The sequence below is a fragment of the Phascolarctos cinereus genome, unplaced genomic scaffold, assembly GCF_003287225.1.
Source record: "Phascolarctos cinereus isolate Bilbo 61053 unplaced genomic scaffold, phaCin_HiC Scaffold_4;HRSCAF=312, whole genome shotgun sequence".
NCBI classification, from domain to species: Eukaryota; Metazoa; Chordata; class Mammalia; order Diprotodontia; family Phascolarctidae; genus Phascolarctos; species Phascolarctos cinereus.
The window spans coordinates 482,055,466-482,074,806 of record NW_027555847.1 but is presented as its reverse complement, the minus strand read 5'-3'; the positions used below and the strand labels follow the sequence as shown (position 1 = coordinate 482,074,806).

Genomic DNA, 19,341 nt, shown 5'->3' with positions numbered 1-19,341 from the left:
ACCAAGAAAGCCCAAAAGCAAGAGATAGAAAGAGAAATTCCATTTAAACTTATTGTAGACATTATAAAATATTTGGGAGTCTACCTACCAAAACAAAACCAGGAACCATATGAACACAATTACAAAACACTTTTCACGCAAAATAGGATCTAAATATTTAGAAAAACATCAGTTGCTCATGGGTAGGCCAAGCTAATATAATAAAAATGATAATTCTATCTAAGCTAATTTACTTATTCAGTGCCATACCAATCAAACTTCCAAAAAAAATAATTTTATAGAGCTAGAACAAATGATAACAGGATTAATTTGGAATAACAAAAGGTCCAGAATATCAAGGGAACTAATGAAAAGAAATGCAGGGGAAGGTGGCCTAGCCATTCCAGATCTTAAATTGTATTATAAAGCAGCAATCATCTAAACTACTTGGTATTGGCTAAGAAATAGAGTGGTGGATCAGTGGAATAGGTTAGGTATGTAAGACACAGTAGTAATATGCTTTATACTATAGTAATGTATTCTTTGATAAAACCAAAGACCCCAGCTTCTGGGATAAGAACTCACTCTTTGACAAAAACTTCTGGGAAAACTGGAAAAGAGTATGGCAGAAACTAGGCATAGAATTGCACACAATATACCAAAATAAAGTCAAAATGGGCTCATGATTTAGATATAAAGGCTGGTACTGTCAGCAAACTGGGAGAGCAAGGAATAGTTTACCTGTCAGATTTATGGAGAGAAGAAGAATTTATGACCAAAGAGGAGATAAAGAACATCACGAAATGCAAAATGGATAATTTTGATTATGTTAAATTGAAAAGTTTTTGCACAAACAAAGCCAATGCAACCAAGATTAGGAGGGAAATAGAAAACTGGGAAAGAATTTTTATAACTGATTGTCTCTGATAAGGACCTCATTTCTAAAACATATAATTTTGTCAAATATATAAGAATACAAGTCATTTCCCAATTGCTAAATGGTCAAAAGATATGAACAGGCAGTTCTCAAATGAAGAAATTAAAGCCATCTATAGTCATATGGAAAAAAAATGCTCTAAATCACTATTGAAGAGAGAAATGCAAATCTAAACAACTCTGAGGTACCACATCAAACCTATCAGATTGGCCAAAGTGACAAAATAGGAAAATGATAAATGTTGAAGAAGATGTGGGAAAATTGGAACACTAATGCATTGTTAGTGGGGTTGTGAAATGATTCAACCATTTTGGAAAGCAATTTGGAACTACGCCCAAAGAGCTATAAAAATGTGCATACCCTTTGACCCAGCAATAGAACTTCTAGGGCTGTATGCTTTCTGGTGGCAAAGAATTGGAAATTGAGAGGATGCCCATCAACTGGGGAATGGCTGAACAAATTATGGTATATGAATGTAATGGAACACTATTGTGCTATAAGAAATGATGAGCAGGTAGACTTCAGAAAAACCTGGCAAGACTTGTATGGACTGATGCTGACTGAAGTGAGCAGAAACAGGAGAACGTTGTACATACTAACAGCCATGTTGTGTGATGACTAACATTGATAGCCTTAGCCCTTCTCAGCAATGCAAGGATCTGATGCTATCCACATCCAAAGACAGAACTATGGAGTTTGAATGCAGATCAAAGTATACTATTTGCTATTTTTTTCTTCTATTTTGTTATTTCCTCTTCTGGTGGTTCCTCCTATTGGTTCTAATTCTTACTTACAACATCACTGATGTGCAAATGTATTTAATAGGAATGTATATGTATAGCCTATATCAGATTGTGCGCTGTCTTGGGGAGGGAGGTGGGAAGGAAAGAGGAGAAAAATTTAAAACTCAAAAGCTTATGGAAGTGATGGTTGATAAAATAAATTAATTAAAAAACCCTTTTGTTTCTATGGTTCTATAGCTCCCCATTAGTTTTAATCCTTAGAGAAACTTATTGTGATATATTCTATTATGATAAAAATCAATAACAGCTTACCAATGGTTGTGAGAAGCATGCTAATAGCAGCAAATCCAAAGTGATTCCTTGCCACACATTCATATCTTCCCTGGTCTGCTTGCCCAACATCCTTGATAGTAAGAGTACCTTCATTATTTACATGGAATTTGCCACTGTCAGTAATCTGAACACCTGCCTAATTAAAACAAAAAAAGATTAAGAATGAAAAAAGGAGTGCTTAAAATTCATGACTCATAAAACAAATGTAAATTAAACAACTTTAATTTTAAAAAAAGGATCTTCATTTTCAATTTTGACTTTTTTCATATCTGTAGTAAATGTTCCTTCTTTCCTAAAGAAGAGTTCCAGAAATCTTTCCCTTACCTGAAGAAAGCCAAGATGTTTCAAAGTCCAAAGAAAATATTTGTCACAAAGCCCTTTCTTTGCTACTTAAAAAAATTCAAGAAATAATGAATAAGTGTGCATTCAAGGTACTGTGCTTAATGCTGGGGATAAAAAGCTGGAATGAAGCACAATCTTAACCCTCAGAGAGATTACACTCTAATAGGTAAGATAAAACATGTGTAGAAATAATTGTAATACAAACTATAGTAAGTGCAGAGGGGAAGGCCATAAAAAAAGTGGCACTGGGGTTGAGCTAAGGAGGAAGGTAGAGATGAGGAAGAGTGTTTTAGGCATAAAAATTATAATGGGCAAAGGATGAGCAATAAGCAGGAATTTAGGGCACAATGAGTTGATCAGAGAGGGTAGGCACCTATAGAAAAAATTCTCTGACTTCCTTCAGAGTCTCAAGTTTGTTTTGGGTTTTTTTTTGTTTGTTTGTTTTGTCTGTACAATAAGGTAGTTGGAGTAAACAAGATAAAGAGATCTTGCTATATAAACAATCTTGAGGAGAATAATCAGATCCCAGGACTGTCTTGTGGAGAAGTAGTCAGGCACGATACTGCTGGAGAAGCCACCGTGCAGGGAGAGAAAAGAGGTCAAGCCACATAAAACTTGCAATGAGTGAAGAAAAACCTTGAGTTCCCATGTCAGCTATCATGCACTAGCTTTCATTTTTGTTTCGATATGGGTAGCTTTTTTGAGAGCCATGAGTGTCAAGGGAGAAGGTGTGACATCTATCAAAAATCTGTTCCATGCCTCTGAAACACAGCCAGAGATACTAGACCCTCAAATCCCCATGAGAGATTGGGGGATGACTGGTGTGGGGATTTCTGTTCCAATGTTGTTGTTTTGCTTTTTTTTCTTTTAAGGACCAGAATCAGACATCAATTGTATGATGTTTACAGGAAGTTAGAGGAAAGGAGTAAACATCATGAAATAGGTATGGCCCAATAATTCAATATGGATAACATGATTAATTAAAAATATTTATTATTCCTATCAATTTCTATAAAAGAGATAATAACATCAAGAAGGATTAGCTCAAAGGTAATGCACTGAAATATGACAATTGACAAGAAATGAAACAGGAAAATCACACAGCAATAAGGGTCAAATGAATTTAATTTTGTGTTAGTATTTTAGAACCATGGATTGTCTCTGAAATGAACCTCTGAGAGAAACAGGAGTAAGTTAGCACAGTGGATAGAGCTGAGTACTTGAAGTCAGAAGAGTCAGGTTAGAATCATGCCTCAGATACTTACTTATTAGGTGTGTGATTCTGAGCTAGTCACTTAACCTCTATGTGCCTCAGTTTCCTCATCTGCAAAATGGGGATAACAACATCTACCTCACAGGACTGTTGTGAGGATCAAATGTATTAACATACATAAAGTGCTTTCGCAAATGATAGCTAGTATTATGAAAAGGACACTGACAAGCTATCTTTCTTTTTTTTTAACTGTGGAGTATCTAATAAATCTTAAGCCAATATCTAAAAATATGAGTCTGTTGATTCAAGCTTTTACCTTATACAAAAAAAAAGAAAAACAACTTTGGTTCATTTATCAACTGAACAAAGAAAAATTAATTAAAGAGAATGATTTTAAACTCCTGGCCCTTTCAACTCCTAGAGATATGAAATAGAAAGTCCATCAATGTTATCTGCAAAAATGAACCTAGCCTTGAGAAACTTCCCAAGATGATAACAGAGGGCTCTGTTTCCTGAGACAAGATATCAAATCTGATGCAATTATTGCCTGAAAATAGAGGGAGTGCTTAATATTTGTCTTTATGTCCACAGTGCCCAGTAGAATTCACAGCTCAAGATGGGTATTTATTTAATAAATTCTTGTTCAGCTGAATTAAGAAACTTTGTGAGGATTAACTCCCTTAACCCTTAAGATATTTCTCCTTTAAGAAAAACTACAAGTGCAGTACAGTGGTGTTGTTTGAAGAGTCATCCGTGATGACACATGTGCCTACTCAGCAAAGAGTCCTGGATGATTCAGTGTGGTAACTGTGAACTATTAGTGCATCATGACATCATGTTATCCTGGAAATAGCTATAAATCTTGCTGTCATAAGGCTTGCGTGTTATTGTTGTTGTTGCATTGTTTTTGTGTGTGTGTGTGTGTGTGTATGTGTGTGTGTCTTTAAGGACCAGACGCAAGAGACAATTGTATAATTGTTAGAATGAAGTTAAAAGAAAGAAGTAAATAATTGTCATCAACATGTCCCAGTGATCCAATATGGGTGAGGTGTCCAATTAAAGTATTTCTTAATTATTATTATTTCCATAAATAATCAAATGAAGGATGTCATCAATTCAGGAGGTCTCCATGCATCTTCTGTGACTCTCATCCATGTGCTCATAAAAGGTTACCAAAGGGGGTCCACCCAATGTGCCAGAGGCCTTTCTTCATTTCTTTATTGTTATTATCATATCCATTATTATTTATGATATAGTTTTGTTATTTATAATACATTATATTATTATATTTATTTAAGCTTGTTTACATATTATTTCTAGTATATTGTATGTGTTATTATATTTATATTTATTTAAGTTTCATTAAAGAAGCAGTGTGACAGTGACTAGAGAATCAACCTTGGAGTCAGGAAGATTTGGGTTAGTGTCCAGTTCTGATAATTACTAGTTGTGTAACCATGGACAGATTACTTAACTTTTCACAGTCTGAGCTAACTCTCATACTGTGTTACAGGAGAGAGGCTAACTTGCATTGGTGGAGGGAGATTCCATACCAGTAAGTAGTTCTTTATATCACTGAAATCACAAGTCTAAACAGTAACAGCAACTAAGATTTTGTATCTGTCGGAAATGCTTTCATCACATTGCTTGGATTTTTTAATCAAATGTTTCTTATTGCGGGCAGCTAGGTGGCACAGTGGATATAGCGCCAGGCCTGACGTCAGAAGGACCCATTTTCCCGAGTTCAAATTTGGCCTCCGATACTTACTAGGTATGTGACTCCGGGCAAGTCGTTTAACCTTGTTTGCCTCAGTTTCCTCATCTGTAAAATGAGTTGGAGGAAAAAAATGGCAAACCACTCCAGTATGCTTGCCAAGAAAATCCCAAAAAGGGGTCACAGAGGGTTGGACATGTGTGAAACGACCGAACAATAACAACAAAGTCTTATTGTGAGGTTTTATTCTACTACTGACAGTGATGCATTTTTGAGGAACTGGAAATAAATGGGGCCCTTATGGAAGTTTCAGCCTGAATCATTTTTGTTGTTGCATCGTACCAAGGGTTTAATATAGTGTAAATAACTGTTTCTTAGAAGAATTGATATATACTTGTTCAACTGCTTTCCCTGTCAGCTAAATAATGAAGGGACATCATTTGTGGGAAGTTGGGAAACAAAATCAGATAGAGACTGAAATATCTTTTTTTTCAAGTGATAGAGGAAACAGTTTGCTGATAAGAAGCTGCCCTTTTCGTGGGAGAAAAGCATAGCTGTGATAAATCAATCTGAAAATGACTACTTCTGTAGCTTTAGTTTAGTACAATTCTTACCTTTTCTTAAACATTATCTTTCAAAAGTTGCTTTACCTTATTCCAAGTAATTATGGGTTGAGGTTCTCCTTGAGCACTACATGAAATGTTTATATTCTTCCCAACCTCTACACTTGTATCCTGAGGTAGCTGAGTAAACACAGGAAGCACTGCCAAAAATACAAATAAACAAATGAAAATAACCACACATCAATCGTCTCTCTCCATAGTGGCCAGCCAAATCAAACTACACTTTATTGGATGCTGTAGTGGTTAATATTGACTTTAGTGTTTGAAAAATTAATTACTTGGCAAGAAAAACAGGTCTGCTTCCATTGCAAGAGGAAAATGGGCATCCTACTAAGGCATAATAAGTTTGCCACATAAACAAATTTAATTTGGTTTTCTTGACTCTGGCTTATAAGACCAAAGCGAAGGGATCCTTGAAAGGGATGTGTCTCATATGTTTGCTTCTTGCATGGGAAAATGATGATTGGCAAGCTGACTCAATCTGAAATTTATGAAAGGGTGAAAAAAATATCCTGAAAAACTATAATATTGGCAAGTATGGAGGGAAATGAGTGAGACATAGAATAAAAATATCATGGAAAAGATGGAATGAGTATTGTCTAGTTGAATAAGTAGTGGAATAAGTAATTCTTTGGTGAATACAATAGAGAAAAGGGGGAGGGATTTTTTTAACAAAAATAGCAAAGACTGAAAAACCAAGTAAAATTAAAATAATAACACAAGGAGATAAACATGATTTCTTAGGTATCATTGTTATTTGTTAAGATGGAAATCATAACTAGCGTAATACAATGTAATTGTATATACAGCTTGCTAAAAATCGACCGCCAAGTCTATTTTTAAGCCTACTATGTGCTAGATAGGACAGTAAGTGGTTCAGAGAATAGAGCACCAGGCCTAGAATTTGGAAGACATCTCCTTGAGTTCAAAGCTGGCCTCAGATACTTACTAGTTGTGTCACCTTGGGCAAGTCACTTAATCCTGTTTACCTCAGTTTCCTCATCTGTAAAATGAGCTGGAAAAGGAAATGGCAAACCACTCCAGTATCTTTACTGAGAAAATCCCAAAAGGGGTCACAGAAAGTCAAACATGACTGAAAATGACTGAACAACCATAAAATGTGATAGACATTGTACTAGGTTCTGGGGATACATAGATATTTGTGAAACAATACTCACCCTCAAAGAGCTTTTGTTCTGTCCTGGGAAACTACTTGTATAGATATAAGTATATACAAAATAAATACAATCTAATTTTTTAAGGGTATTAGCACCAGAGCATGGGTGGATAGGCATGTGGGGTTCATGTAGGAGGTGCCATCTAAGCTGAACTTTGAAGCAAACAGATTCTAGGCTGGAGAGGTGAGAAGGAATTATATTCCAGACATGGAGTCATTCAAGGCACAGAGACGAAAGATGGAATGTCATGTGTGAGAACAGCAAAAATGCCAGTTTGGCTGAATCGAAGAGTTTGTGAAAGGGAGTGATATATAATAAAGATGGCAAGAAACCAATCTAAGGAGAGTGAATAGAGAAGAAAAGGAGCTATAAGTCAAAAAGGTACCAACTTGTACACATTAAACTGGGAATTTAAGGGTAGTAGAGAACATTTGGGTGAGGATAAAAGAAAAAGAAAACAAGTGATATCATTGGAATATGAGAGGGAGTCAGGTCAAACGGAGGACATTTATGATGCATTTCTAACATTGACAGAAAACTGGGATAGTAAAGAGAGGAGATTGCAACTCCCCAAACAAATGCTAAAATTTTTCCTTAAGCTTATAGCAGAATTCTCATCTCACATTACTGATTATTTTTATCCCTCAAAAGACAGATGAAGAAATCAATGGAACTGTCACTCTGGATGCAATTTGACCAATGTGAAATTACTTGTTGATGATATGAAATAGATGATAATCTTGGAAGAAGGTAACTACATTAACCTAAAGTTCATAACAATAGCTAACATTTATTATTTATATAGCACTTCAATATTTATAAAGCACTTTACAAATATTATCTCATTTTATCTTCACCACAGCCCTGGGAGGTAGATATTATTACCCCCATTTTGCAGATGAGGAAACTTGGGTCAGGCAGAATTTAAGTGAGCTAATAAGTGTCTAAGGCCAAAACTGAACTCAGTACTTCCTGACTCCAGTTTCAGTACTCTATCTACAGAGCTACCTAGCTACCTCTTGAATGTAGACAAGGAATGAAAAAGATAATTAAATACATATTGTCATCATGCATTTTCCAATTATTAACTTTTGTTAGAATCATTTCTCAATACATACTCCCACTGAATCCTCTATTATAACAAAAATAAATTTGAGCAAATTTCAACCTACAAGGCAATAAGATATGATGATGATGATGATGATGATGATGATGATGATAATAATAATAAATAATAATAATAATAATAATAATAATAAAAATTTATGTAGCATCCACTCTGTGCCAGGAATTGTAGTAAGCATTTTGCAATTATTATATCATTTGACCTCACAACAATCCTGGGAGGCAGGTACAAATATTATCCCCATTTTGCAGATGAGGAAACTGAGGCAAATAGGTTAAGTGACTTGCCCAAGGTCACCCAGCTAATAAGTTTCTGGGACTATATTGTGAACTCAGGTCTTTCTGACTCCAAGTTGGCTCTCTGTGCACTGTGCCACCTAGCTGCCCTGTAAATACAACATTCCACAAATGCAGTGCTTTATTTTTCTACAGAGAAGGAAATTCATATATTCATGATAGTATGGACCTAGAGCCAGAAGAGCCATCTAATTCAACCCTCTTTTTTATTTATAAAGAAACTGAAGCCCACAAAGGATAAGTGACTTGTCTAAAGTCATACAAATAGCAAAAATTATAGGTTCAACTTGATCTCAGCTTCTCTTGTTCCAGAGCCTTTGCCCTTTCCACTGTACCATGTTTCTCTGCTTTGGTGATTTGGTAGATAAAAGATAAAATCTAAAAGTTGTTTTAATTTGCATTTTAAATTTGCATTATCTTATTATTAGTTCTCTGGAACAGTCTTATGGTTATTAATAGTTGCATTATATTTTTACAACCTAGTTGTCCATATACTTTGACCACTTGATCTTATTATGTCATTTCCCTATATATCTTGGATATTAGACTCTTATCAAAGATAGAACAACTAACTAATATTTACGTAGCACTTACCATATGTCAGGAAGAGTGCTAAGTGCTTTACAACTATCACATCATTTGGTTCTTACAACAATCCTGGGAGGTAGGTGCTGTTATTATTTCCATTTTATAGATGAGGACACTGAGGCAAACAGAGGCAAAGTGATTTGCCTAGGCTCACACAGCTAGTAAGAATCGGAGGATGGATTTGAAATCAGGTCTTCTTGACTCCATGAGCAGCACTCTATCCATTGTTCCACCTAGATAACAGATGCTTTCCCTATCAACAGCTTATTTTCTTGTGTGAGTTACATTGGTGTTATTTGTCCAAAAGTTTGATCATTTTGCTTTCAAATTTTTTCTTTTTTTTGTTTTATCTTTTACCATAATTTCTGTCCCTTCCTCTTTTTTTGTAAGAAATTCTCCTCCCAGCTATAGTTGTGAAAGGTATCTCCTTCTGTCCTCTTATCATTATTATCATCATCATCAAACATCTACTGTAAATTCTAAGATAACTGAGTTTAAAGGATTTAAAGAAAAGATAGATATGACAATCCAAAAAGAATGGGAAACCACTTTAAAAGGATAAAAATGTCACATTATCCATGTTAGGAATTTAAAAAATAACAAAGGACATAAAATAATGTCAGTAAGGCTAGATCCCAAATTGTAACAGGCTTTTGAAACATGCAAAGAAGAGTAAAATGAACCTTTTATGGTTATGTTTACAGGGAAAAGAATAAATAAATGGTTCATGAATTAGAGAAAGAAGATAGAAGTACTGGAAAGTATAGAATAAGCATGTTTAAGTGAGATCTTAATTAGGTCCAGGACACATAAGGAAGGCCTGAGTTAAAATCCTACTTTACACAGCTACTAGCTGTATGACCCTGGAGAAGTCACTTAATCTATCTGTGCCTCAGTTTCCTCATCTGTAAAATAAAGAGGCTGTATTTGATGACCTTTAAAATCTCTTCTAGCTCTAAATCTCTAAACCTATGAAATGGTTTAAGTTTTAAGACATAAGTGAATTACATCCCATGGTACTGAAAAAATCATACAAATGTACTTGCAGAACAATCATCAATAATCTTTGAAAACTCAAAGTCAGTCAGTCAATTAAAATGTATTAAGTGCCTACTATGTGCCAGACATTGTGCTAGGCAGTAGAAATACATATATGAAAAAACAAAGACAGTCCCTGAGTTCAAGGAGCTTATAATCTAAAGGTGAAAGGTAACAGAAAAGGCTGAAAATGGGGATGGAGGTGCAGAGAAGGCATGGTGAAAAAAAGTCAGAAAAGTCTTAGAGTAATGCAGCTAAGTGAGGAATGAAAAAATGTTTAAGATGAGCTCTCTCCTTAAAAGAAGGTTTTGGAGTTCATAACTCCACTCTCCAATTAGAGGAACAGAGGGTAGTGATGAGGTGAAGCACCAATGCTGACAAGATCTTGTGGGATAATGAGGTTTTCCCAATTGAGAGCTTTTCATGGTGAGAATGTAAGAGGAGCTATAAAATTAGAGACAAATATAACTCAGATTCCCCCCAAAAATGAAAGAAATAATTCTGGAAACTATATATCACGTAGTAAAAATAAGAAACAACCAATGGACAACCCAGACACCATGTATGTTGGTATCTTCATCAACTTAATAAAACAAGAAGGAAATCTCCAATGTGTAGGCTGTTAGAAAAGATTGAACAACAGAATAGGAATGAGGCAGCAAACACCATCCCTGGTTTATAGCTGTATCTTCAAATGAAGTGTCTTTATATTATAAAATGTTAAGCAATTGTAAGTTATTCAATTCAATTGTATCAATATTCATGAAATACTATGTTCAAAGCTCTGTGCTAGACTATGAGGATAAAAGAAAAAAGAATAACAATTTCTGCCTCCAAGGAGTTTTCATCTTGCTAGAAGGAATATGGTACTATATAACTCAAGGTAAAGTTTGATACCAGCAAATGAGAGTTCCAACGTGTTTGAGCAAAATTCACAAAGGAGAGACATTTCTTAGCTAGGAAGACCAAGGAAGACTTCCTAAAGGAGATAACACATAAACTGAAGAAATAAAAAGGAGTTTAACAGATGATTTTAAGGATTTAAAAGATGAGGTATGAATGTATTCTAAATATAGATGAAGACCCAAAAAAAAGTATAGAGTTGGGAGATAGTAGGTTGAAATCAGGAAATTGTTAAGTCTATTTTGGCTGATATAAGACATATAAATATATATAATATACATATAAATATATATATGATGATGATAATAATAATAATAATAATAATAATAATAATATATATATATATATATACAGAGAGAGAGAGAGAGAGAGAACCTTGTGAAAAAAGACCTGAAAATTCTGATGGTTTTAGATTGTAAAGGAATTTAGGCTAAATTGTTGCCCTTTGTGCTCAGAGAGGACCAAAACAATATCACTTTAAATGTCAGGCTAAGGAGTATTTCTTGCTGTTGGCTAGGGAAGAGAAGGTGAGGTTCTCAAACAGAGTGATGACTATATGAATGAAAAGAAGGGAATGGTTATGAAATATTGTAGTATTTCTGTTATAAATATTAATTATGATAATAATTTCAACCAGTTCAACTTTTAACATAATTTATCATATTAATAATTATTGACTAGTAGTAATTAGTTAGCTATTATGGTTTCCTATTACCCAAAGCTAAATGACAAAAATAGGAGAACAATAGTGTTAAAAGATGAGTTTTTCTTCCAGGAAGAAGCATGACAGCAATGAAAGGACTACATAATTTTGCAAATGTAATCTATTCCTCTTTCTTTCTTTTACCTTATTCTAGGCCCTAACCACTGCCTATCTGTCTCTGTAGAATTTAAGGAGGGACATGGATAAGATGAGAAAACATGCATCAGCTGTGACAGATACCACTGGAGGGAGCACCAACATCAATATCACAATCTACTGACGTATTGATGCATAATTATTTAGTCACTAAAAGGGTCCCAAAACATGTCTAATCACATCTCTCCACTACTCAATAAACTACAGTGTCTCTCTATTGCCTCCAAGAGCAAATACGAAATGCTCTGTTTGGCATTCAAAGCCCTTCCTAACTCAGCCCCCTCCTATCTTTACATTCTACTTACATGTTACTCCTCAACACATACTCTTTGATCCAATGACGCTGGCCTCCTGGTCGTTCCACAAACATGACACTCCATCTTTCAGCTGCAGGCATTTTCTCTGGCTGTCTCTCCCTCCTCTGCCCTGCCTCCTGAATTCCCTGTCTTCCTTTAAGTACCAATTAAAATCTCCACTTCTACAGGAAGACTTACCCAACCCCTCTTAATCCCAGTCCCTTCTCTCTCTTAATCATTTCTTATTTATCCCACATACTGTATAACTTCCTTTTCATGTATTTATTTGCATGTCGTTTCTCATTATATTGCAATCTCCATTGAGGAGAGTAACTGTCTTTTGCCTCTTTTGTATTCCCAGGATTTAGCACAGTGCCTGGCACAGGGTAGGCACTTAATAAAGCTTACAGAATTAAATTGAGATGGTTAAAAGTAGTAAACTTAGCCAAAATGACTAAACCACTTTTACATTTGGAAATAGCTTACAGGGACCTGCCCTCACTCATATCACTATCTCTTAATTTGACAACTACTATAAATGATTTCTAAATATTCATTTTCTTTCTTTCTGGTAGGCCTTGCTTATTGGAAAGATGGCTGCCCTTACCAAGGATTTTCAAGCTTTTGAAAATCTGATGACCCACATATTTTTTAGATTACAGAACTCTGGTCTGTAGTGTAGTTTAAATATGTAAGGTATTTAATAATAATGTGGAATATACACTTTCTTATAGTCCATGGTGGAGGTTAATGAGTGGGTCATGATATAACCCTAATAGTAAAATAGCAGGTCAATAAGAATGGGAATTATGGCTGTAAGAACTTTCATAAAACTTCCTTATGTCAAATGTTGTTCACTATCTTACTGATATTGATATCCACATAATAAACGCACTACATGGAAGTGGAAGCATCTTTCCTGTTTGCTTTTTAGTACAGCATTTGTTATTTCAGAGCAAAAATGAGTATAATTTGGAAACTGAAGAATTGAGATCACCTGGATTCAAAATGAATATCATCACCGAAATTTAAAAGAAAAAATAATGCGATAACCTCACTGAAGAACTGAAAGCTGCACTCCATCTGTAGAGGAATCTCTATAATAACACATAACAAATAAAAGCCAAAGAGCCTAACTCCATCTAGAGACAGATCTCTGTGAAAACAGATACTAGTTCATCAGTCTTGAGAGACTGTTCCTTGCTATGCAGTATTCTAGATAGAGATTCATCAAGCATCTATATTTTATCCGTCATATTTTAGTAGCAAAACACCCCCAGGCTGTGCTGTTCTTAGTCCTCTGCGTACTGAAAACTGATAGCATAACCTTTTTTTCTCCACTGAGCCAAATGAATTTGAGAACATCCAATCACTTGAGTAATTTCATCCTCGTAGGTAGATCTGCTGTGTATTTCAAAGTAATAAATTCACCTTAGATTGATCAAACAGAAACAGAATTGCCTCATCACTATTCCTTTATGTTTGTTCATATTCCTTTGCTTTCCAATTTTTCCATAGTTTCTATTTTCTTCCCCTTTCGGTTATCCACTTCTAGATTTTCAAAGCTCTTTTCATCCCCTGTTATGGAGCCCCCAAAAGAGACATGAAACCCCAGGGAGTAAATGATTAGTACAGAGCATTTGGCTATTTCTACACAGAATTTTATGCACATATATACATGTATATGTGTGTATATCTATATATATACATATATCTATATATATATTTAGATAAATATATATAGATATACATACACACATATACATATATATATCATTTTGTTTTCTTAACCAGCTTTATATTTGTCCTTTTAATAACACTACATTCTATTTATTCTGTGGCTTACAGCTTGCTCTTGACTACTTGCTTTCCTCACTTTCAAATATGAATACCATATTTAACCATACCAAAGTGAAAATAATTTGAGAAAATGTGGGAGGAATTAAGACATTTTGTTGAAATGTTTAAAAGTTCTATAAATGCAATTTATTTAATGTTATAAATGTCTCCATTTCTGCATAAGCCATAAAAGAACAGATTTTAGTATTTAATAATGACTAACATTTAATGTTTAAATTTGAAGAGAGTAATGTGGTATAGTAGATTGGGAGTTGGCCCTGGAGCCAAGAAGACCTGGGTTCAAGTCTTGCCTCTGGCATACAGAATGTGTGCCAAAAGGCAAGGTACTTAACCTCTTCATACTTTAGGCAACTCTGTGAAACTATCAGTTACACAACAGATGACTAATTGCATTGGTAGGGGAAGTTTCCTCACTGGGATCCACCATATTAATGAAATCACAGGTCTAGTCTTTATCATTATATATACAAATTATCTTTTAAAAAAACAATAATAACAACAAAAACAAAACAAACATGAACAGTGGGCTCTTTTTATCTGTCAATATACTATAAAATCTAGATAAATACTACTTCCTCATTCCAGAATACTCACTATAAACATATAAACAAAAATATTGATTTTAATACAATGAATTTGAAATTTATCTGAGTATTAAAAGCATCAGCACTTCACTCTTACTAAGCGTGGACATGAAAGACATCACTCAATAATAGCACAAAGAAGATATATTCCATCAGTCTTAAAAGATGATTTCTTGCTATGCAGTATCCTAGGTATAGACTCATCAAATATCCATTCATTAAATGTCACATTTCAGAAGGCTTTTTTTATGAAGTAAGTAATTAGTAGGAGCTGGATGGCTTGTAACAAATCAATTAGTGTAATGAAATTAGAGGTTGAAAAAAAGGGTTATATGGAGATGTATGGAATTAAATTTACTCTTCTATCATGTGAAATTAAAAATAAACTGAGAAATGAAACCCCTACTGGGAGACAGCGTATAGGTTGCAGAAGTTCTCACCTCAGGACTCTGGGATCTTTTCACTTTGTATCTTAGTTTGGTCTAAACTAGGCGATCTCAAAACTATGCTATACCAATCACCATACCACTCTTACTTTCGAACTCTAACTCATCCAGCTGAAAGCTCTTGCCAGCCTTTTTTCTATATCAGAATCCTTGGGACTAGCATAAGGCTTGGCACATAGTAAGTGTTTCATAACTGATTTTCATTCACTTATTTAATTTTAGTATAATGGGTGAAGTTAGAGTAGTAGGGAGAATTACCTTTGCGAAGTACAATCAGCTGGACAATCACTCTCTTCACCCCCAAAGGACTGACAGCCTGACATTCGTACTGGCCTTGATCATGCTCTGCTACATGGGCAATCCGAAGGGTACCTGAAGATAGAAGGATGTGCTGGCCCTCCTGAGGGAGCTGGCCTCCTGTAAGTAATAAGCAAAAGAAACACACTTAAGCATTTCATTGCCTAAAGCCTAAAAGTCACAAATATTATTTTCTTCCTTGATTTTTTTTCCTTTTTCCTGACTCTCCTTTTTTAATTAGATGGTGTTTCATGACCTAGTTGGTTCCCTGCCCCTGAACCTCTCTCAATTTCATAGGCAGAACCATTAATACCACCCAACAACCTCCATCACCAACAACCTTGTTCAGCACTGCTTGAAGATTTGGGTTCAGTACTGGCCCCTGAGCAAGGAGAGATATAAGTAGCCTAAGTTAGTAGTTCACCACCCACCTCAGTACTAATTTCATCTTAGTCTCTTTTCTAGTAAGTGAGTTCCCACCTTATCCTCAAATCAATGAAACTTTATCTTGTAGCAAAGTTTCTGAATAACTGGGCTCTCTGCCTTATATTTCTGTAAGTATAAGCATGCTCTTCCTCTTGCCCCCTGATCCTTTCAATGATCAAATTTATTCTTGGTCTTCCAGATCCTACTCCCTATTGTTCCTTATAACTAGATTCATATTTCCCTATCCATTGTTGAATATTCCAAATTTTGAACATCTGCCTAACTGAACTACCATCTACCAGCTCTGTGGATCTCTGCTAATATCTTCCCCTACTTCCATCCATATAAACAGCCAGATGTAGGAATAAGCATGAATTTTTTACAAAAAGTAATTATTCCCATTTCATCTGTCCTTCTCCCACCATGTATTGGAATGTTTTCAGCACATTTCAGTATTCATGTCCCTTTGCTGCCTTTCTCTAATCCTGTAGGTCTGCTTTGATTCCCAAATATTGAGTTTCTGCAGGGTGGACTGTCCTTCCCCTGTCCAAGCTGCCTTATGGCACTTAGAACTAAGCATTATGTCTACTTTACCTAACTTGAGAGTAAGTTGAGAATGTAAACAAGAAGATTAAAAGAAAAATAAGAAGAAAATGACACTGCATATTTATAATGGCTAAACTCAGCAATGGAGAATTAAGAAAATGTACCTTTTTCCCTTCATAGCAGAAGTGGGAAGGACTATGGATATGGAATATCATATGTACTGTTAGACATGTTCAGTCTGTTAGTTATATAGATTGATTGTTTTTTCCTGTCTTTTAATTTTTGTTATAAGGGATGACTCACTACAAGGGGAAGGAAAGAAATGAAAGGATATATTAAGAAATACATATGATAAAAAATAACCAAAAAAGATAGTTTTCAAACAGAACTAAGAAAGGATAAAAAAATATTATTTTCTAAGTTCTATAAGTGAGGCAGTTAAAAGATTGAAACTGAGAGCAGATCTGCAAAAAAAAAAAATGGAATTGAATTCAGGTTTCTCCTAACTCTAAGTTCAAAGCCTTTCCATTATACTGTTCATCAACTAATTTCTCACCATCTACTCTATTGTTAGTTGATTACTCTTTCCCTAACGACCCCTAATTTACAGGTCAGAAAGAAGGGGGCAACATACTCTCTCCCCTTCTATTGCCAGTTCTAGACACTTGTTCTGCCAAGATAATTCAGTTAATTCTCTTCCTTTGAAATTCCTCTCATCTGGTTATAACATTCTATCAAGACTTTTATCACAATCATCTACCAATCTCTGGAATGTTCCTACATTGAAGTCAGTCTTCCTCTCCACTCTAACTAACCCTTATCATCATTGGCTATTTCGATAGTAATCTTAAACTCCCCACCAATAACCTAGCTTCCTAGTCTAACAATTTCTTCAACTCACATATCTTCTTTACAATTCCACAGTATTTCAGCCACCCACATTTTTAGACCCTACCACACTGGTAAGAAATTATAAAATTCTGTTATCAAAATCCTGTCCATTAATAATTGAACCTCAGCTATGTTCACCCAATTGCACAGAAATAATTTTTTTCTTTGATTGATTTTCTTTCTATGATACTCCCTATATCTGTTGTAAAATTTTTCCTCTTTATTAAGGCGTCCAATTCTAACCCTTACACTATCCCCTTTTTCAACAGTTAATTTCACTTCCTATTTTATAGTCAGTCAACAAATATTTATTAAGTGCCTATTATGTGCCAGGCACTATGCTAAGCACTCAAAGATATAAAGAAAAGAAAAATCAGCCTCTGTCAAAATCTAAGGAGGGAAGACAACACCCAAAAATAAGTTTAAAAGTGGAACTGAAGGTATGTGGTAAAAAGGCATGGAGAAGTTCTGTGATCAAGTGGGAAATGATGGGGTATCTAGAGCATTTGGGAGAAAGTCTCCCATGTCCAGTTTCTACCTTCTCCAATCAGAGGGAGGGAGGAGCTCAAGGATTAGAGGGTACTGAAGATGTGTGAGTTACAGAGTTGATTTCGATCTTGCTGGAAGTTGAGTTTCTGGAGACAATGGTGAAGTCCAGGTAAGCAGCCAAGTGAGAAGTGATAAGATATCTGAAGCCATTAACCATGACTTCCTTCATTTTCCATCCTCAATATTTCAAAACCCAGGTCCTTCAATTATGCCCTCCTCCTGCAGTCATCAGAAGATAAGGTGGTCAACTTAGCTATTCACTTGATTCCTATCCCTTCTTTCTCCACTATTCAATCATTCCTTCTCACAATCCTCCCCAGTATTATCAATGTTCTCTGTCTATTGGCATTGTCCCTGTTGCCTATGAGCACACCCAGGTCTCTATTCTACAATAAAACAAAAAGGAAAATAAAACCTCTTTTAGAAAGAGTAGTCTTCAAATGTTTCATCCACTTATTCATCAATATCCTCATTAATCCCATACAATTTGGCTGTCATTCCAGTAATCTACACAAACTACTCTCTCTAAAGTAACTAACTGACCTCTTAATTGACAAATTCATAATAATTTTTTTTCTCCTCATCTTCTTTAAACTGCAATATTAGACAGTGTTGATCACCTTCACCATATTGATATCCTTCCTCAGCTTCTTCTCAGCCTCCTTGCCTGGTTCATTGCCTTCATCCTGATCTGTTAAACAATATGTTCCTCAAATATTCATTCTTTTTCTTTTACATTCTCTTTTGAACATTCTAACATTCTCTTGCCTGAAAGAATCAATTAATTAACAACCATTATTAAGTACTTACTACACACATTCTTATCACTGAGGATACAAAAGGTAGTCCTTGTTCTCAAGGAGCTTAAATTTTAATAAGGCAAAAATACATATATATGGGACTAGTAGACAGTAAATGGACATGCACATAAATTACATATAGATGGTTCTGGGAAGATAGTCCTGAGGAGGGAATAGCTGAAGGCAAAACAAACGTCCCAATTCTTCAAGATGCCATCTGTGTTTTCTTGGCAAAAATACTAGAGTGGTTTGCCATTTACTTCTCCAGCTTATTTTGCAGATGAGGAAACTGAGGCAAACAGGATAAAGTGAGCTGCCCAGGGTCACACAGCTAGTAAGGGGCCATCATGTGGATGTGTTTTGCTTGGCTGTGTTTATTTGTTACAAGCTTTTTGGTTTTTTTTTTTAATTTCTTTTGGTTTTTAATTGGGGAGATTTGAGGGAGGCAGAGGGAGGGTTATCAACAATGAAGCCAAGAAAAGGAAAGCCATCGAAACTTTTTTTTTAAATAGAAGAGAACAGAAGGAAGTTCAGCAGGTGGCATAGAAAAGCAGGAAAATTTTAAAATTAATATGTGGAATTTATTGTATCCTTTTTCTTAAATTAATACTATAAAATAGACATTTGCAGCCTCAAATTCAATATTACTTTGTGTCTTGCTGTGAAAGATGTTTTATTGTGCTTAAGACCAGGATTAAAATATAGAGAGTAATAATAATAAATAAACAACTTAACATATACAAATTTAAAGTTTGCAAAGTACTTTATCCTGAC

At 35.0% G+C, this 19,341-nt stretch overlaps 1 protein-coding gene across 1 annotated transcript in view; it reads right to left on the bottom strand.

The window, feature by feature from the left end:
* The window catches only part of PXDNL (peroxidasin like), a 510,805-nt gene that overhangs the window by 108,246 nt on the left and 383,218 nt on the right, over nucleotides 1-19,341 (bottom strand). Inside the window, 3 exon segments of the mRNA XM_020992584.2 lie at nucleotides 1,972-2,128; nucleotides 5,912-6,024; nucleotides 15,317-15,475. Coding sequence (XP_020848243.1) covers nucleotides 1,972-2,128; nucleotides 5,912-6,024; nucleotides 15,317-15,475 — 429 coding nt within the window.